The following is a 21544-nucleotide window of genomic DNA, read 5'->3' as shown; positions in this document are numbered from 1 at the left end:
TTTTTGTCTGCCCTCCTTACACATGCTCCTGTGTGATCTCAGATGACTCTAATACTTCTGTAGTCCTGGCTTCATATGAGACCCTATGAAATCTTCTATATAGAGGTCTCCATGCCCCCTTAAAATTAACCAGATCTATGACGGCAGTACTAACAATCACTAAATGCAATCTGGCCCCCAACTGTTGGTTCCCCAACACTCCCTTGTGGTTTAAGCCTTTGTTGCCAGAAGTCCAATCCATACTTGACCCAATTTTTTGGGCATCCAAGACCATTAAAACTTTAGGTCAGATTTGTACAAGGGGCTCATTAACGCCTTTTGATACCCTAAAACAACAGTTTGGCCTCCCCAATCCTTACTTCTTCCGATATCTGCAGCTCCATCATGCCTACCAATCTCAAATAGAAAATCAGCAAATGGATCTCACATTTCCCTGAAATGGAAGTTGTGCTATGAGATTTCTGTTTGTTTAAACCCCTTTCAGAGAGTCCTTATACCTTCGGTTCAAGTAGGCATGGAAAATCTTCACTCTAAATGGTGGGCGGATGCTCCAGGTATTGAGGCTGAGGATTGGGATGATATGTGGGAATACCCCTTCCATCAATTAGTAGCCACCAGACTTTGGCTGATTACATTTTAAATTCTCCATAGAGCTTACATGACGCCTCAAAAGTTGCACAATATTTATCCTGAAGCCTCTTCTCGTTGCTGTAGATGTATGGATGACCTGGCTGAGATTAGGCATGTGTATTGGACTTGCTCTTGCATTGAAGCCTCTGGTCTGAGGTTACAAGTTTTGTGTCCAAGTTGACTACCATACCTATCCCAATGACTGTTGAATATTGTCTTTTAGGCTTGGTGGGCCCCCTAGCTTATCACCGGTCCACCAAAACATTGCCCAGTCTTTTCTATTTCTATTCTAGAAAGGCTAAAGCCTTAAAATGGAAGTCAACAGAGGTCCAACTCTTAATGTTTGGAAATCCTTAGTTAATTCTGCTATACCTATGTGAGACTATAATAGGCTGTCCCAACTCTCCTTCCACTACTGGGACATAAGTACTATTTACTGAATGAATGTAACCTTTGCTTGTGCGCCTTACAGAGTACCTCTGATGGGGATCATTGGTGTGCCCTTTCACTGCTGGTGCTGTATGGGGATACCTTGCCCCTTTCCCTGATACAATGAATCTGCAAGTTATTACCCCGCATAACTGTTACTGATGCTCTACTTCTTCATATGCCGAGCAGTTGTTGTACTTAAGGTTTTTTACCTATTTTTTTATAATAAACAACTACCTCTAAGGTAGTTGTTTATTATAAACACTGAGCCAGGGAATTCCCAACGGCTCTGTTTTGTATTAAAAAAAAAAAAATATCCAGAGACATAAGCATTGAAAGACATATGCGAACCTCAACTATTTCTGTTGTTTGAATTGCCCAGGTTGGTGGATACTTATAAGCATTTCTTTCCATAGAAGTCTGTTTTCTACAGTAAGGTGGTATGGTTCCTCATGCCACTCAAACCAAAAGCTCCCACAAAGCTTTTCCACATCTTCCAATCCCACATGAATCTTGACTAGAGAAACCAAGACAGGAGCTGTCCAGCACCCAAAGTACATCAAGGGGAAAAGCTGCTTGCAACAGGTGTGGATCCTACCAACAGCTTGTAAACTAGAAATTTCAATGCACTATTATTCCACATAATTGATCTCCTTTGACTTTATACACATTATGTTTGTACCATTAACACAACTTGCTGCTAATTCAATGAGGCCTTCAAAGAGCATTGACATTTACATTAGCCTGCAGAAATCCATCAATACCTCAGCTTATAACAGAACACAATCGAGAGAGGCTGAGTGTATGTTGCTATTCACCTCTCTTGTTCTAAATACTAATGCTTTGATGACTGCCATTGCAAATTTGTTTTTCAACAATGCTGAATATATTAGGCCAGTGCAATCATTGATTAAACAAGGCTCACTGCACATTCTAACCTTTTCACTTCCAGCCAGGTCAACCAGATACAGCTTTCCACTTAGCTTCTGCTCAGTCTCCACATTCTCCTGTTTGATATTGATAAGGAAGATGCTGTGACTGCGGGAGCTGTGCTCATTCATGTCTGGAAAAAACAACAGCACATTAAGAGTAATGAAAAGAGACATCGAAAGAAAAGGATAAGCAATGATAAGCACCAATGAATGAGAAGCAAAACTAGAGTTGGTAAAAAAAAAATAAAAGATCACACAACTGGACTCATTTTTCATTTGTCTAGTGACAGAACTGTTTTATACATCAGTCAGATTCAAGCCTTCACCAGGCAATGATAGCTGAAGTATGAAAGGGTTAGAACCTCAGTCAGGTTTTTGTAGTTGTCTGTAATGTAATGAGTACAGAAATTAGACTTGCTAAATATTGTAAACTTTACATCTTTACATCCCCCCCCCCCTCCACTGCCGTATTTGGCACTTTTTGGGGGGAAGCGGGTACTTGGTTTCGACAGGCACCCACTCCCACTTCCGGTAAGATCTCTTCGGTGATCTGTATGGAAGTTTGGCTCATCCTCTTTCCCCTTCAGCCTTCTGGGACATATCACAGGTCCCAGAAGACTGCAGGACCATTCACAAAATGCAGCATTACTCGCACAATCGCAGTAGAAAACCGGCTGTGAAGCCTAAGCTGCTGGCCCCTGAAGACATTGCTGGATCCTTGGACAGATAAGAACCCTTATATTAAAAGTAAGCAGCTTCAGTATTTGTAGCTGTTGACTTTTAAATTTGGGGGGAAGACTGGAGCTTCTCTTTAGTTTAATGAGAAATTTACTGGAAATGGACAAGCAAAATGTTCATGCAGGAACACAATTGAAGTGTACACTACAATTGTAATCCTGCATGAACATTTTGCTTGTCAATTTCTAGTCAATTTCTCACTAAATTAAGTTTACAATTATTAGCAAATCTCATTTCTGTACTCACTGACCAATGCTTAAGCTCATGATGACCAATGCTTAAGCGTATCGAAACCCAAAAACAAAAATAATAGGTATTGCAGCTTCCTAGTCCTTGGGTATGGTAGCTGTAGTAAAGCAATTTTAAAGGTTCATTATTTTTATTTGTAATATGAAACATGTCTACACTTACCTACTGTGTGCAGTGGTTTTGCATTCAGCAGCCCGGATCCTCCTCTTCTTGTGCCCCCCCGCAGGCTCATAGTATGCATGAAGGTAAAAGACCTTGAGCCTTTGCGAACCACTTTAATTTCTTTTTTTAGGCTTTTCCCCCTTATTTTTAACCGGTGATCCTACAAATAACATAATTTTTGTCCCTGGATGGCTGAGATCACTAGGGATGAGCAAATCCGCCTGAATGTAATTTTCAAGGGAATTCATCGAATCCTGTTTGCAGTCCCCAAAATCTCAAATTAGCATCAAACCTCATTGATGTCTGTGGGGGGTGAATATTGATACTAAATTCAGGCCATTTTCAGGGCTAATAGGTACTGCCATGACAGACATCTAACAAAGCAAAAAAAAACAAAAACATAACAATATGCTTCTCTGTAAATGCCACAAAACACTTTTCAAACTAAAATCATATATATATATATATATATATATATATATATATATATATATATATAATGCTCAAGAAAAAAGGAACACTTTGAAAACACATCATATTTCAATGGGGAAAAGTATCATGCTGCATATACTGATATGGACTGGGAAATATGTTAGGAATGTAAGGATGCACCATTGTTTGATGGAAATTTAAATTATCAACCTACAGAGGACTGAATTCAAAGACAACCTGAAAATCAAAGTGGAAAAATGACGCAGTAGGCTAGTCCATTTTGCTGATATTTCATTGCAGCAACTCAAAATGGTACTCAGTAGTTTGTATGGCCCCAATGTGCTTGTATGCATGCCTGACAATGTCAGAGCATGTTCCTAAAGAGACGAAGAATGGTGTCCTGGGGTATTTGCTCCCGGATTTGGACCAGGGCATCACTGAGCTCCTGGACAGTCAACCTGATGGTCGTTGGATGGACCGAAACATGATATCCCAGAGGTTTTCTATTGGATTTAGGTCAGGTGAGCATGGGGGGCATTCAATGGTATCAATTCCTTCATCCTCCAGGAACTGCCTGCATACTCTCGCCACATGAGGCCAGGCATTGTTGTGCACCAGGAGGAACTCAGGACCCACTGCACCAGCGTAGGGTCTGACAATGGGTCCAAGGATTTCATTCTGATACCTAATGGTAGTCAAGGTGCCATTGTCTAGCTTATAGAGGTCTGTGCATCCCTCCATGGATATGCCTCCCTAGACCATCATGACCCACCACCAAAACAATCATTCTGATCGATGTTACAGGCAGCATAATGTTGTACAGACCCTTTCATGTCTGTCACATGTGCTCAGGGTGAACCTGCTCTCATTTGTGAAAAGCACAGGATGCCAGTGGTAGACCTGCCAATTCTGAAGTTCAATCGCAAATGCCAATCAAGCTCTATGCTGCTGGGCAGCGAGCACAGGGCCCTTTAGAGGGCTTTGGGCCCTCAGGCCACCCCTCAAGTCTGTTTCTGATTGTTTGGTCAGAGAAATTCACTCTAGTGGCCTGCTGGAGGTCATTTTGTAGGGCTCTGGCAGTGCTCATCCTGTTCCACCTTGCACAAAGGAGCAGATACTGGTCCTGCTGATGGCCCTGTCCAGCTCTCCTAGAGTAACTTCCTGTCTCCTAGAATCTCCTCCATGCTCTTGAGACTGTGCTGGGATACCGCAAACCTTCTGGAAATGGCAGGTATTGATGTGCCATCCTGGAGGAGTTGGACTGCCTGAGCAACCTCTGTAGGGTCCAGGTATCGCCTCATACTACCAGTACTGACACTGACCCTAGCAAAATACAAAACTAGTGAAAAACAGTCATAAAAGATGAGTAGGGAAAAAATGTCAGTAGCCTCCGCCTGTAAAACCATTCCATTCCATTTGGGGGTCGTCTCATTGTTGCCCATCTAGTGTACCTGTTGATTTCATTAACACCAAAGCAGCTGAAACTGATTAACAACCCCCTCTGCTACTTAACTGACCAGGAGTTTATTTGACTTCATGCTATACTCTGCTTAAAAGTGTTCCTTTAATTTTTTCGAGCAGTTTATATATGCTAAATCAGGTTCAGAGGCTCCTTTTATTGCAACTCTGTGACTTGGGAAAACTAGTACTAATCATTGAAATTACATGCTTGGGAAACACCTTTGCGCTGCATGTGATGATACTGAACAGTATGATCTTCACAGACAAGGTCAGCAACATCATACTGTGAAACACACAGCAGCCAAAAAAAAATCTAAAAGCTTTAGCAAAATTACCCTTAAAATTGGTTACTGGCGCTGTTAAAAGGCTGCTGCAGATATGGATCCTATAATGACTACTAATCATAACATAATGTTTCAGATGGTTGTTGCTATCAACAAAACCACAGCCCAACATTCCCTTAACCCCTTCCATTCATGTATCCCCGAAAATGGCAAAATATAGATTTACGGTTGCAATGTAAGAGAGAGAGAGAAGAGGAAGGTTTTATCTTGAAATAACCATTACAGTTCATTTTTTGAGGGACAATAGTCACAAATATTGTACAGGGGTTTATCAGTGTGTATGAAGCTTGGTAAGGCCGCCCTGGAGCTGATGTAGTCAGCAATCATGTGGTTTAGTTGCTGCCAGTCAGTGATCCCTGCAGATAGGACTGGTTGCTGTGATTTAAATAAACTCCACTACAGTCACTACTGCTTCTCTTTTCAGGGATCACAGGATCGGAGATATGTTATGATCCTGCCACCATCAGGGAAACTGAAAAGGAGGCTCTTATTCTTCTCCTCAAAATTAAGCATTTTGAGCTCCCTCTGGGTTGGTGCTAGATCTACCATTTTGCCCTTGTGTCGGAGATCCAAAAGGGTGACCACTCAATAGTGGTCTCTCTCTTTGATGCCTTGAATAAAAGGGTACTTCCTGCATGTTTTTGATTATAAATAAACCCATTTGCCACAAATTGCCTGGAGCAGAGGACTCCAAGTCCTTGGTGTCACTGAGGACAACACTGTCCTCAAAAAGTTCACCCCACCCATGTATAACTACTGGGTTTGGGAAGGGTGAAATGTCCACCTTGTAGCCTAACCCATTTCCTCTTCCTCCTTAAAGCCAGCACCCTAATTCTTCTCTTCCTCATTTTCCTCCCCTGTTTCCTGCTGGATCTGCCTCACAAAAATCATAATAAAATGCACCAACATGGTTACATTAAAAAGGAATGACCCACAGCATATTAGTGAAGCCTCTAATTACTTGTCCTTCTAGAATCTTAGTTTGTCATACATAGTTTCTTAATTCAACTTTTTCATACAAGCATTAATATGGACCAAGTCAAAATTCAAGATGTTTTAAGCTTCATCAGGAGCCCCAAGGCATTGATGTCACAAAAACTGTGGGGTAGATTTACTAAAACTGGTTCACTCAAAATCTGGTGCACCAGTGCATGGTAGCCAATCAGCTTCTAACCTCAGCTTGTTCAAATAGGCTTTGGCAATAAAACCTGGAAACTGATTGGTTTCTGTGCAAACGTGCACCTAATTTTGCACTCTTCAGCTTTAGTAAATAAACCCCTTTGTGTACTTGTGTCCTGGGAGTCAGACCACAGATTTGTCAAAAGCTAGTATTTTATTGGCATGTCCCATTGTAGTGTCCTCCCATACCACCCAGGTTCCATCCCTTTTGATCTGACTATGTTTGTAAACACTCTTTTATTATAAAATGTTAACAATATTTGTAATAAATATACATTTTATTGAATATTTTGTGTTGCTGGTTTGGATGCAACTAGTAAAGTCCCATACATTTTCTGTATTCTGTTCTCACTATATAAAAGGATGAGGTGCTATTACCTACCCATCAATATATCATTATAAGTAGAAATATGCATTCATAATGTAATCTCACAGGTACTCAAGGATGGCTTGCTGCTGCTTGTGTAGCCTCTGCAGCATAGCCAAAATTGATTTCCAGCATGCAGGGTTGCTTCAGATGGGGTAATTGGCAGGCAGCTTGTGTTGGCTCTGCATTTCTGACAGAAAAAAAAATGACCAAATGTGACTAGCAGCCACAAACCCTCCTGGCCTGACAAATGACTACCTGGAAGCCAGGGTACTTAACAAGAAACCACTGTACCCCTTGGCTGAGGACATGTGCCAGGCAAATTACGAGTGTTTTCCTTGGTGAAGGGGATCCAGCAGGTTAGTGACATCATCACACATGACCTTGCCTGGCTAAGGCTGGCATGGGGTAAGCCACCTTTCAGTCTGGGCCAGAAAAGCTGCCAAAAGCTCTCGTGCAGTGTTGCTCCTGTCTTCCAGGCATACCAGCTGCAAAACCAGCATGTTAATATTTATCCTGGGAATGGCACATGCTCTGGGGTGCTTGGGAGGGACTGGTGGTTCAAAGAAGTCAGAGGATAAGGCCAGTGAGGAAAAGAGGGTACAAGCAACTGTGCTGTCATCAACATAAAAGACACGAGGAGGCACCTCCAGCTTTCACTGTGCCCATCCTGCATCTTTCCCAGCTGCCAACAAATTGATCCACTGTGTCATGAAATAAAAGTAGTGTCCCTGTGATGCTTGCTGGACCACATGTGCGTGGTTACGTGTACCCTCCCACTGACAGCATGGTCTAGTGACACAGACACATTACAGTTCGCATACTGGGAATAGCGGTGGCCTGAGGCAGTGCTGCCAGTAAATTTATGACAGCTGCTTCCTCTTGTCCTCTACAACTGCTCCTGCCCCTGGAAAAAATCATCCCTAACTGCTTCTCCCTCAGTAAACTAGAACATATAGCTCTCCATACTGCAATCCACAGTAATTTAGCAGCAGTATAGTACTATGTAGCACTGTATAACAGCTGACTCCCCCTACACTGACTGTCAGCTTTCCCTGAACTAGTGAGGGGGGGAGGTACATAATAAAACCCCCTTGTTTGTGCTTCTAGGCCAACTGACCTAAGTTTAAAGGCCATGCAGTATGGTAGGGTTACAAAGAATTCAGCCCAGCAAATTCCAGTATTAGTTGGCACAGACCATGAACCTCGAACATGCAAGGCTCGCCTTGAACCCATGTCATCGCCAAACACAGCCCTCATCCCTAAGGCTCCACTTTGTATGTAAAAGAAGCCATGATTGTCAAACTAGACTGCTCTCCATATTTAGACTACAGACACCTCTTTCAACTCCTATATGTGAGGTGACAGGGAACTGTGTAGCTTACTGAAGGTGGCTTGAAAGGAAGACATTGCTTGAAATACCAGTTCAGTGCACAGGAAGTGACAACATTGCATATCTGGCAAGATCAACAGGTATCAGGTATTTTCTGTACCTGCTCCACATGTTCTTAATCTGAAAATGATTGCTGCCACTACATCTGAGAACTGGTAAACTGCAAAATATAGAGTTTTTAGATATCCTTTAAGGGAAAGAAAAAGAAAAATTGCTCACTTGTTACAGCCACATGACGATTGGATTTTCCCTCATCGATGACATCCAGTATTTCTTCTGGGCTGGATACAAAACGCTCAGTGCAGCCCTGAAAAAATATGCAACAATTAAAGGTGATATTCAAGTGATAATGTGCGCTGTACACTAACCATTTTTGTAATCTTTCTGTTCACTAAGATTATGTGTTTATACAATTCGCATAAATAGAGAATGGTGTATTTCAATATGTCTTGATACACTCATGGTGTTGTGATAGAAATGAAAAGACATACCACAATGGAAAAGTAATACTGAACATTGCATGTTTTGCCAGTTTTCAGAATAGCAAATACATTTTTTGTCAATGTGCAATTAGAAAAAATTGCATATCCGGAGAGATATCATAGAAGTATAAATATACTTAGTTATGTTATTGTGCCAAATTTTTAACTTTAACATCAACCAGATGACTTAAGTAGCGAGGAAAGAGGAAGAAGGGAGGAAAGTTAGGGTGGGGGTTCAGAGGATGAGTGAGGGTGTAATGGGGAGAGGGGGGGGTCCCATTAGCTAACCAGCTGGAGGCTCCCAATCACTTCCGTGACCATGGGTATGAGGTAGACTTGAAATGTAGCATCTGTACATGGGAACTAACATGCATTCATGAGAGTCCATGAAAGCCAGACATTATTGAATGTAGCTTTTAAAGAAGTTAGGGGTAATTAAAAAAAATAACCATACATACTTTCATGCTTCAGCATCAGACTGATGCTGCAGCTGTTTTCCACCAGCTCTGAGCCCAAAAAGGAGCAATCACAAGACCTTTTCTTGCTCAGTTCTCAGTCCACTCTGAGCAGAGAGCAGTGACTGTAAGGGACGGGAGCGAGGGACAGAAGCAGTTGACTCTGGTTCTCAGATACCTGCTGGTAGGCTAGGACAGATGCTTATCAGCCCTCTGAGTGACTCTTGAAAATATGGTCTGGATCTTTCCAGAGCCTGGAGCTGTTCTATGACATCAGTCGACAGTGGACTTTAGCCCACTGTCGACTGTTTCTGGATCACAGGAGAGCAAAAGTAAGTGCACTCCTGTTACCCAAACGAGAAGTATTGAAAAAAAAGCTTTGATCATATTTCTCTTTTAAATTATTCGACCTCCCTTACTTAGACGGAAATGTAAGTTGTTGCCATTTCAAAGCTATTAAACATCTAGCTGTGGTCAGCACATGATTTATCAATTCCGTAGAGAATTTAGTCAAGTTCTGTATAGATAAGGCTAGGAGAACATGGACTGGGTCTAGAGGTATTTGTTAGCCAAGTAATGATTCAAGGAGGGATTTGATATTTTCCCAAAAAGATCATAATTTAGGACTTTCCCAGTAAATGCAGTATGTACTCTAATATTTAAAAAAAAACCTAGACCAGATAAGTTAAACTCCAATGACACAAACCAAAACAAAGAACCAAACTGAGAAGGATTATATTTATTGTCCTAAACAATTTCAGAACCACCCCTAATTAGACAAATACAGCCTTTCGGAGATTAAAGTGATCCTAAAGCCTCAAGGGTTTTTACCATAATGCATTCTGTGCGTTAAGGTAAAAAACCTGTGTAAAAGAATCCCTTCTTGCCCCCCCCTTTATACTTGCCGGAGCCACTGCATGAGAGTTGCAGCTCTCCTGGCTTTGTCCTTCCTAACTGTGTAGAGCAATAGCAGCAGGAGCCATTGGCTCCCACTCCTGTCAAGCCTTGCTGACGAAGGAGCAGGGGGCAGGGCAGAGTCCTGATGTCTGTATCAATGGACAAAGCCGCAGGACTCGGGAATGAGCCTGCACAAATGTCCCCATGGGAATTGGCTTCCTATTGGGGGGCACCAGCAAGAGTAAAGAAGTCAGGAGCAATTCTATTGCTCAGAGCAGGTAAGTATAGACATGTTTGTTATTTAAAAAAAAATCCTTTATAACCACTTTAACATATCTCCTAAAAATTTTATTTAGCCAGTTTAGGTCTTGCAAAGGTATAGCCTTTATGGACCACAGAAGTTCTGTTTTAGAGCTATTGATTCGGTGATAACTTCAAGTGATATTAAAAGCTGATTTATTTTTTTTTTAAACAACTAACATGTCATACGTACCTGTTCTGTGCACAGAGCAGCCCTGATCCCCCTGCTGAGTGTCCCTATAGCAGCTTGTTATGGGGGCACCAGGCAGGCTCACTCCTGAGCTGCTCTGTGTTCGTATTCAAACACAGAGCACCACTCGCCCTTCCCCCCCCCACACACTTTTCTCATTGACTCACTGCCTGTGATTTCCAGTAGCAGGAGCCAGTGGCTCCAGCTGCTGTCTCAGCCAATGAGGAGGGAGAGACCTCTCTCGTGCCCATCACTGGATCAAGATGGGGCTCAGGTCAGTATTAGGGGAGCTGCTGCACAGTTTTTTTATCTTCATGCATAGGATGCATGAATGTAAACAACCTTGAGCCTTTACAACCACTTTAAACTAAGTGGAATTGGAACACTTTTTTTTTCCTTGTAAATTTGCTTTACTTGACATCATATGAAGAGCAAATACAATGTTATAATAATGTTGTTAGATTTTATTGTTCCATCAATCTTCTTTACACTGTTTAGATATTGTCAGGAAGTTTCATTTTACACAGATGCAGCCAATGCTATGATTCAGTCCTGACTGTCATTTTGACAATAGGGATTTGCTGGGGAAAAGAAATAGGACACATCGGGGGGATTTACTAAAACTAGTGCAGTAGTGCATACAAACCAATCATTTTTAGGTTTTATTGTCAAAGCTTATTTGAACAAACTGAAGTTAGAAGCTGATTTGTTACTGGTGCAGTACATTTTTCAAAAGTAGCACATACATTTTTTTTTTCAAATAAATAGGCTGTAAAATTGCATGGCAGGGGAATACGCAGGAATTGCACAGGAACACGGACCATCTTCCTCTGCAATTTTGATGTGAGCCAGCCCTCATTTACAGTCACCTCAGTGCAGGGGTGTATTTACCACAAGGCAAACAAGGCATTTGCCTAGGGCGGCATTTTTCAGGGGGGCAGCACCCCCCCCCCAGCAAGGAGGGAGATATGTAGCATGGGGACCAGGTGGGATCTGAAAGAGGCTGCAGGCTGCTTGATGGTGTATGCAGAGCCCGACTCTCGTTTCTGGGGATGTCTGGAGCTGTGAAGGTGAGTGTCTTTCTCTCTTTTTCTGGGGGGGTTGGTGTTAGTGGAAGGCTCTCTTGGGTGGGGGGGCATGGGTGTTGTTGGCCACTGGTGTTGGTTGGTGTCAGGCTCTCTCCTCTGGGGGGTGGGGGGGGGGCTGATTTTTTTGTTGCCTGGGGCAGCAAAAAACCTAAATACACCACTGCCTAAAATTCTAAAATCTAAAACACTTGTGCCGCATTGTGCCTAGGCACATTGTAGCGCATTAAAAAAAGACAGGATTTTGTACGTAACATACTTGTTCATAAAAGCATTAAAAATATAAAAAATGAGGCCTGTCATTAACTATCAAAATTGTACAGTTGTATTCATTTAGGGGTAAGTGGAAACTATATTCATTGACAGCGATCATTATCATTATTAAAATAATAATAAATTCTCAATCACAATAAAACCCTTAACTGAACCTGATTGCAAAACGGTTGCGTAAATCAGAAGAGCCAATTCAGCTGCGGGTCACCACTCTTTATCAAGGGTACAATCTGAGCTATAAAACCAGCGTGAATATAATTCAGTCCCTGAGAACACACAGACGTGATGAAATGATACCATGTATTTTGTTTTGTGATTTGGTTTAAGTAACGCAGCATGCGATCAATATTTTGTAATCTTGGCTTCCACATAATATCTCACAAATCTATGTACCTGCCCACATAAAACTGTGACAGAAAAGACTATTGTTGTTTTTGTAATGGACTTTAAGATCATAGTGATTATTGGTAACATGAAACAGCTGCTCCTTTATGATGGTGCGGCCTATATTCATGTGTTACTTCTTTGTGATAAATGCAGAAAATGTATTTTGATAACATATAGATCCACAGGAAATATGGAACTGGAATGCCTGTGTCTAGAATGGGGCAAAACCTCCTACTACAGTATAGTAGTACAAGGTTGGGCTTGGCATCAAGACCTCGTTGATGCTGGTGCAATTTTTTCTTGTGTCTGCTGTCATGCTGCAATGCATGACAATGGAAATCACGTTATTCTCTATGGTGCGTGTTCACATCCATGCAACATGATGTAGGGGCAATTTTTGAAAAGCCATAGGTGCTTCTTTTGGTGCATCATAGTATGTTTTTTGGCCCCACAGACTTCAATGTGAATGCATGAAAAATGTAGGTACATGTCTTTTTTGGTGCATTTTTTGTCAGGGTTTTGTGTTTAACAACCAGTCTCCTCCTAAGAAAAATACACAAGGCATAAAAACACATGAAACGTGCGTTAAAATGCGCAATATGTGCTGCATAAACTCACTGAAAAGCACATGATAATGAAGCAACACTAGTGTGAACCTAGGCTAAGACAGAACTGGACAGAGTACGTACAGGAGGACACTTTGGGGTTGATTTACTAAAGCTAGAGAGTGCAAAAATCTGGTGCAGATCTGCATGGTAGCCAATCAGCTTGTTCAATTGATCTTTGACCATAAAACCTGGAAGCTGAGTGGTTTCTATGCAGAGCTGCACCAGATTTTACACTCTCCAGTTTTAGTAAATCAACCTCTTCAGGTCTATATATAAACACCTATGATGTCTTTACCCATTTCCAATTGTCAGAAGAGTGAAAATATTGTTAGGGAATATACTCAATCTAGTGACACTAGGAAAAGCATGGTGTTTTAAATGGAAATCTATTTATATATTTGTTCACACAAGATTCACACAACTTTCACCTAGGAATCACATAATTTCTTACTTGGATTCAATTAAGAAACTGTGTGAATCCTAAATGAAAGCTGTGTGAACCTGAGGTGAAAACACGTCCTTACAAAAATGTTTTTGCCAGGCATTTTGAAATGTTTTTAACTTTTTTGCTAAAGCTCTGATGACTGTTATTAAAGCTGAACATTATGCCGCTATAAAAAACAAAAACAACGGCATCTCTGCAACTATTAATATGTAAATAAATGTATTTGTAAAATGCAATCAGTGTAAATATAGCAATACTGCAGGGCTGGAGTGTGAGAAGATGAAGCAGCACTGGAAGCCAACCGGTTCATGCATTGACAAGAAGCATGGTGATAGGAAGAGAGAGCAAAGTGACATTGAGATGAAACCAATTATGTGCTCCCTCTCTTTTCACTGTTCAGTCACAGGCTGGGGTGGGTCTAGGAAAACGTGGACTCAAAGGAAGTGGGATGGATGATACTGGCCATCAAACTGAAGACATCTTGTGTCACAGAACAGTACTCAGAGGGAAATCTTTCACTGAAGGAGCATATTTCAGTAAAAACTGGTTTTGTTATTTTATCTTTATCTTTTATTTTTCATTTTTATCTAGCTCTTCAGTAAAAGCTATACTTTAAGTTTTTATATTTCAATCAAATCAATATTTCATTAAAGATAACAAAAGCACAATACCAAAAAAAAGGCTTAGTGTAACATAGGATTTTCTCAAGTTATCATTCCAATATAATGTAGAAAGCATTTGCGGAGCCTGGAAAAGTGATCAGAAAACATTATACCATACAAATATGGTGACCAGAGATCCCTCCGGTACTTCAAGTTTTTAAAACAAAAAAGTAAATGTGCATGAATAATAGAACACAATAAAACTACATTTCCAGCTACCCAGTCTTGTCCTTTTTCTTCATACAGGATGTTCTTTATACAAAGTATAAACTTTGATTTGCAAAGTGTGATTACATTCTTGGCCAGAAAACAAAACCACTGAGATGTCCTCTCTCACCTTGACAAATGGAACGCGGTTCTTGTCTTCATGTACTGAAAGGTTTGTTTTGGAGACTGCAAAAACAAGAGAATTGATTTTTAAGCTTTTAAATAAAAATCAACACTAACAATTCATCCAGATTTTTTTTCATTAAAATTATAAATTGATTGTGCTTTGTGTAGTACAGTAATTAGCAATATATTAGCAATTAGCAAATGAATTAGAACCTGTGAGCTGCAGTATATCAAATATGCAATTGCCTTCTATACTGTGTAATTAGGTAAAAACATGGAAATTCTTTAAGATTCCCTCTGCTACAGGCAGAACTTGAAAAGTGTTCTAGGGTAAAGAAGAGCTGCTTTGATAAATACCTATCCCCCAACCAAATATGTTCCACCTTTGTAAATCTGACAATGAGCAGCATCAAGGGCTTTTTTTATGGGTTATTGTTGGTGGTGGTTAGCAGTTCACGTAGGGGAGGGGTACTTTATTGCAAGGGATCAAAACACTGCCCAGGACCATGCACCTAAATCTAACAGCTGCATGTTTCTAATTTTAACGCAGTATTAAAACCAACAATATAATATATTGCAGCTTACCAGTCATTAGATGGCTGTGTTAGTTTTATATTTTTAGGCTTTTTTTCACCTGTTTTCACCTGGTGATCTGGTTAGTACCAGCCTTCCTGTAATTAGAGTGCCTACACTCTGGATGAAGAAGCAACAGAGACACCTGTGGACAGCAGCATTGTCATTCTGGGGAAGGGGAGTGTTAGATGTACTAGCAGATTTAGATACACTAACAAACAGGGGCGGACTGACCATTTGGAAACTAGGCAAGGACCCAGGGGCCCCATGATCCCCTATTGCCCGGGGGCCAAATGAGTTGTCAGTCTGCCCCTACTAACAAATTGAAACCAAACTCCAGTTCACACCTTTTAAGCAGTTACAGTAGTTTCTTCCCCTTTGGGATACAGGCTACATCTGCAGGACAGCTTGTTAAAAAAACCAACAGACTGACAGGCAGGATATCCAAGTGAAAAAAAAAAGAAAAAAAAGGAAAATGAATGCAGCTGCCACACCTACAAATTGGTTAGGTGTAATGTAATAAATGTTTGTATTTGCTTTTAATATCGCCTTAAGAACAAAATGTATTGCCTAAAGGAGCCAGACTATATAAAGCATTGACTTGTGTCAGATCTCCTAATGCAAGCAGCCTTCCTGCATATGATACCATCACTTTAGACTGAGCCTATGAAATATTTATTTCAGCTATGCAGTAGAGTCTCCAAACCCACAAACATTATTTATAACATCCTATTTAAGCAGAAGGATCATTAGGAAGCCACTTGATTTTGCCTGTTTACACAGAACACTAAGCTTTGTATATATATATATAGTTACTATTGTAGAGTACAGTTTTCTGCATTAAAGTGGTTTTATAAGCCTATTTTTTTTTTTAAGTAATAAAAATGTCTATACTTACCTGTTCTGTGTAGCAGTTTTGCACAAAGCAGCCCCAATCCTTCTCTTCTCAGGTCCCCTGTCGGCGCTTCTGGTCCCTCCATCCTGTTGGATGCCCCCACAGCAAGCAACTTCCTAGGGGGGCACCCAATGCTCCATGTATCTATTCACACAGGGAGCTGTGGCTTGGCCCCACCCCCCTCTCTTCTCATTGGCTGTGATTAACAGCAGTGGGAGCTAATGGCTGTGATTATCAGCAGTGGGAGCCAATTGCTCCCGCTGCTGTCTCAGCCAAAGAGGAGAGGGAGTCTTGAGATAGCCGAGACTCCTGTACACATTGCTGGATCGAGAAGGGGCTTAGGGGGGCTTAGGTGAGTATTAGGTGGGACTGGGGAGGGGGAGATGCTGCACAGATAATGTTTTTTAACTTCATGCATAGAATGCATGAAGGTAAAAAACCTTGAGCCTTTAGAACCACTTTAACATCGCTTAGTCAGTACAGCAATCTCAGGTTTTATTTCATTCAGCCTGCTGGGTAGGTAAAGTATTTACTTATCCTAGAGAAAATTATTCTGCCATCCTCCAGTTCTGCCCACAGAACCAAAAGCCAGATCATGTGACCAAATGCCAAGGCTACTAAGGACTTCTACATTAGGTCTAAGTATTCTGAGCCCACTGATTTAGGATTATCTGTAAATGTACCCACTTTATGGCCTACAACAGCACACTTATTGTCCTAGTGTTTATGGCTTTTCTTTCCAACAAACACTATAAACTGCAGAATTTTTAAAATGTTGATTACTCTTGCACTGGCTTTTCAATATGGCTATTCATCTGTAAACAACACCAATAGGTTGATAAAGAACATGTTATATAATGTATTTCTAAGTTACAAGCTGTCTCACAGTATGTGCTTATTCAAACCATTGGTAATGAGAATTTATATCTTTCATTTACAACTAATGTACTAAATTTAACACATTGTAACAGAAACCAGTTAAAATTATTTTCTGCTCGCTCACAGATTCATCATGGGGCTTTACTGTTAAATGCAATATATAGAGACCCATTTATGAGAAAGAGCAGTTTCCACTCTCTGTACACAGCAAGACATCACTGGAAATGCCTTATACTGCTCCTCTACTTATTATTATATTAATATACAGTATTTATATAGTGCCAAAAGGTTTGCTCAGCGCTGTACATTATAGTGGGGGACAGTACATGAGACAATACAGTAACAAAACAATACACGAGGGGTTTGAGGGCCCTGCTCTTTCGAGCTTTAAATCTAGGAAGGAGGGGATAGTGGTACAGGAGGAAGTGGCTGTGGGGGATGGAGTGGTAGGAGGAGTGGAGGAGATCAGCTGTTAGGTGAGGGTGGGGTAGGCTTCCCTGAAGAGATGGGTTTTCAGGGTGCGCCTGTAGGTGAGGAGGGTAGGTGACAGTCTGATGGATTGGGGTAGAGAGTTCCAGAGGATGGGGGAAGTCCTGGAGAAGTCCTGCAGTCGGGCGTGGGAGGAGGAGACCAGGGAGCTAGAAAGGAAGAGCTCTTGTGAGGAGCGAAGATACGGTTTGGGTGGTATTTGGGTATCAGGTCGGTGAGGTAGTTTGGGGCAGCTTTATGAATGGCTTTGTATGTCAATGTTAGTAGTTTGAATTTAATGCGTTGGGCAATCGGAAGCCAATGGAGGGAATGACAGAGGGGGGTGGCAGAAGTGGAGCGGCTGGTAAGGTGGATGAGTCTGGCCGCTGAGTTCAGGATAGACTGAAGCGGGGATAGCCTGTGTTGGGGTAGGCCAGTGAGAAGGGAGTTGCAGTAGTCCAGGCATGAGATAATAAGGGAGTGAATGAGTTGTTTAGTAGTGTCTGGGGTTAGGAACATACGTATCTTGGAGATGTTGCGGAGTTGGAGCCTGCATGAATTTGCCAGCGATTGGACATGGGGTTGGAAGGATAGGTTTGAGTCTAGGGTGACACCTAGGACTTTGGCTTGCGGGGTGGGATTGATGGTGGCGTTGTTGGTCGTGATGGAGAGGATGGGGGGGGGGTGTGGGCTGGGGGGAAAACTAGGAGCTTGGTTTTGGAAAGGTTCAATTTGAGGAAATGGAGCGACATCCAGTCTGATATGTCGTTCAATAGGTGGGTGATACGGGCGGAGACTGAAGGAGTGAGGTGAGCGGTGGAGAGGTAAATTTGCATGTCATCGGCGTAGAGGTGATAGTTGAAGCCGTGGGAGTGTATCAGTTTGCCGAGGGAGGAGGTGTAAATGGAGAAAAGAAGGGGCCCAAGGACAGAGCCTTGGGGGACCCCAACAGAGAGGGGGAGAGAGGGGGAGGTGGTAGCGTTGTAGATAACGCTGAAGGAGCATTGGGATAGATAGGAGGAAAGCCAGGAGAGAGCAGAGTCTCTGATGCCAAGGAAATATAGTTTATTAAGGAGGAGGGGGTGGTCAACTGTGTCGAAGGCCGCAGAGAAATCGAGGAGTAGGAGGACTGAGTAGTGGCCATTAGCTTTGGCGGTTAGCAGGTCGTTAGTGATTTTGAGGAGGGCGGTTTTTGTGGAGTGTAGAGGATGGAAGCCAGATTGAGTATTGGCAATGTCCTTACGGATTGCATCAATCTTGTTTTGGAAGTGATTGGCAATCTCGTGGCCGGTGAGTGAGGTACTGGGTGGGGGGGAGAGTAGGGAGTTGAAAGTGGAGAAGGTGTTAATGAGGGTTACGAAGTAGGCTTGCTTGGCGGTGTGGAGGGAGGAGGTGTAGGTGAGCAAGGCGGATTTGTAGAGGGAGAACGCTCAAGGGGATCTGGTTTTGCTCAATAATCGCTCCAGCAAGCGACTGCGTCGTTTGAGGTTTTTAGTGTGGTCGTTCTGCCAGGGTTGATGGTGATGGTTTGATGTTTTGGGGGGGAGGAGTTAGAGGATGGGGAGACGGAGAACGTAATGAAGTTGTGGTCAGAGAGAGGGAAGGGGGTGTTAGTGAAGTTGTGGAGGGTGCAGAGATGAGAGAAAACGAGGTCCAGGGTGTTCCCGTCGGTGTGGGTGGAGGACTGTGTGCACTGTGTGAGTGCGAAAGAAGAGGTTAAATGGAGGAGTTGGGATGTACTACTACTACTTTACATTATATTTATTTAATACAGAAAATATTGTGAAAGAATACTTGTGGATAAGAGGAGAGCACTGAACAGGTTATGTGAAAGGTTTCTGAACACAATTGTTTTCCCTATTCACTGAAATAAATTGGGCTTGGCTTGCTTCAGAATCCGAAAGCAAATGAAACATAGACTGCCTTAAAAAAGCAGACAGCTTTATAAATATCCTGGAGGTGCTTTCTATAGAATAGCAGCAGTGTGGCCACAGTTAGCCCTTATTCATGCTTTATAATTAGGCTAATAAAGCCGGCCATAGACTAACTGAAATTCATCTGGTTCAGCAGGAACTGGACAAATTTTGATATATCTATGGACTGGCTATTGCTCTCCTTTAGTACAACCAGCCTGTTGGGTTTTTCCTTTCGATCACTGCCAGCAGCTATAGGCATTATTATTATTATATTATACAGGATTTATATTGCGCCAACAGTTTGCCCTGTGCTTTACAATATTAAGGGAGACAATACAGTTCAATACAAGAGGGTTAGGAGGGCCCTGCTCCTTGGAGCTTACAATCTAAGAGGGAGGGGATGGTGGCACCAGCAGTGATCACTGTATTCTAACAGCTAGGAAACATCCCATGGGTTGAAGAAAAAAAATGCATAATGTATGACATGCATTAGTGTTCTCTAATTTTGATAAGTAGTTATTTAAAATCATTATTGCAGTCCAATTTTATGTTTACCTGCTGTTATACATTTGTTTGTTTTTTAATAAACAAACAGTCTGTATATCAGAGAACATGAAGAGCATCCCTGCAGAAGGACTGCTGAGATAAGTTTTTTTTTTAATGGATGAACTGGATGGATTTTTATCTTTTTTCAGCCAGATTAACTATGTAACTATGTAAAATCTATTTACTAGCCAAAGCTATTGGGGTGAATTTACTAAAACTGGAGCAATCAGAATCTGGTGCAGCTGTGCATGATAGCCAATCATCTTCTAACTTCACCTTGTTCAATTAAGCTTTGACAATAAAACCTGGAAGCTCATTGGTTTCTGTACCAGTTTTAGCAAATAACCCCCAATGTCTTTAATCAGTGTGATAGCCTTGCATTGTCTAAGATGAACAAAGATGAACAAAGAAGCCCAATCACTGTGCAGAACTACTGCTTCTAAAAGCTGAGATACCATGAGTAATTAACATATATTACATATATACCCTATGGTATTAGACAGTATATTTTTAAACTATCCCAGAGCATAACCACTTAACCTATTTACAGATACCATTTATGCATCTATTAAAAAATAGAGAATCCCTTAACAGAAAATCTTAACAGCCTCAAGCAGGTGACACATTATTATCTATAATAAAAGCTCTAATTTCATCAGTGTAACGGTTCAGAGATTAGCAGATTTCGGTGAATGTATAATAAGCTAATTGCTCATTTACATATACTTTGCCATGTCACATAATAAATATCAGTGCAATGATTATGCAGTTAGGTCATTTGCTGGCAGCTGTCTTTTTGTGTACCAGCCTATCAACATAATTATGATTTGACTAATACACAGTGCTGCAGAATAGATCCAGACATCCAACAACCTGCTGCAATAGGATCGAAAGTTCTTAAATGACAAGATTAAGCTGTTTTATGACAACAGAACAATTACATGAATATAGGATCTACTAATGCATTTCAACAAGTGCTGAAACTGTTAAAGTCACCCTAACTGGAGTAATACACAAGAATACACCTCTGTACAGGATATTTAGGATGGCAGAAAGAATGTATTTCTTAAACCCTGTGCTTGTAACCTACTGTCTCTGTGCCAAATAGTATCACAAATCACATTTACACTTTTAAGGCAGAACTCAAACTGTTTGGCAACTATAAGAAACTAAGTACATTACTGGTATATTCTGAGCATGAGAGGCAGCAAGGCATGTGTCCAAGCATTAAAAGCAGTTACATTCCAGGATCATCAGATTACAGGCAAAAAACGGGTGGGCTTCTTGCGCTAGAGCAATGCCTAGATGAAAACCGAAGTATAAAGAAAGTAGGCTGTACCCTCTGTATTCATTTTCAATTTTGGCTAGAGAGCATTCCTTTAATTGAAAAATCCAAGACCTCTTCCCAATGGAGGGAGCTGGGAATACATAGGTGATTATTTTTCAATATTTGTATAGGTCCTGCTATATAATGCAATTTGCTAGTCTCTAGCCCCCCCCCCATCTCAATCTAATGTCTCTGTTATCAGAAGGAAACGAATGCTAGCATGGAAAAATCTTACAAAACTCAGTGGTGTCCCAGGTGGGGTTACAAGCAAGAACTGACAACTGCAGGGCCAGATTGCTAACCAGAGTTCAACTGGACCAGACAGACAGCCTATGAGTGATTCAACCATTTCCTACTGCTTTGGATGAACATCACCAAAGATTTAAAGACTATGTACACCAAACATTTCATAATTCCTGATATGTGCCTGCTGTGCCATGTACTTGTAGGAAAAAGTATCCTGTTCTCTTTGTATTGCTTCCTTTGTGTGAAATCCCTGGTGTTCCT

The 21544-nt window shown here is 41.4% G+C and overlaps 1 protein-coding gene across 3 annotated transcripts in view; it reads right to left on the bottom strand.

Moving 5' to 3' along the window:
- KIF5A (kinesin family member 5A) overlaps positions 1–21544 on the bottom strand; it is a 209377-nt gene that overhangs the window by 86130 nt on the left and 101703 nt on the right. For all 3 annotated transcript variants that reach the window (XM_089681366.1, XM_089681375.1, XM_089681383.1), the window contains exons 6-8: positions 14438–14493; positions 8536–8623; positions 1998–2122 (exon numbers count right to left, since the gene is read on the bottom strand). In XM_089681366.1, coding sequence (XP_089537492.1) covers positions 1998–2122; positions 8536–8623; positions 14438–14493 — 269 coding nt within the window. The remainder of the gene's footprint in view (positions 1–1997; positions 2123–8535; positions 8624–14437; positions 14494–21544) is intronic.

The sequence above is a fragment of the Staurois parvus genome, unplaced genomic scaffold (assembly GCF_062004578.1).
Source record: "Staurois parvus isolate SC_StPar_1 unplaced genomic scaffold, SC_StPar_1.0 ptg000017l, whole genome shotgun sequence".
Lineage (NCBI taxonomy): Eukaryota > Metazoa > Chordata > Amphibia > Anura > Ranidae > Staurois > Staurois parvus.
The sequence above is the reverse complement of the archived record's forward strand: the minus strand, read 5'-3'. Positions and strand labels throughout refer to the sequence as shown.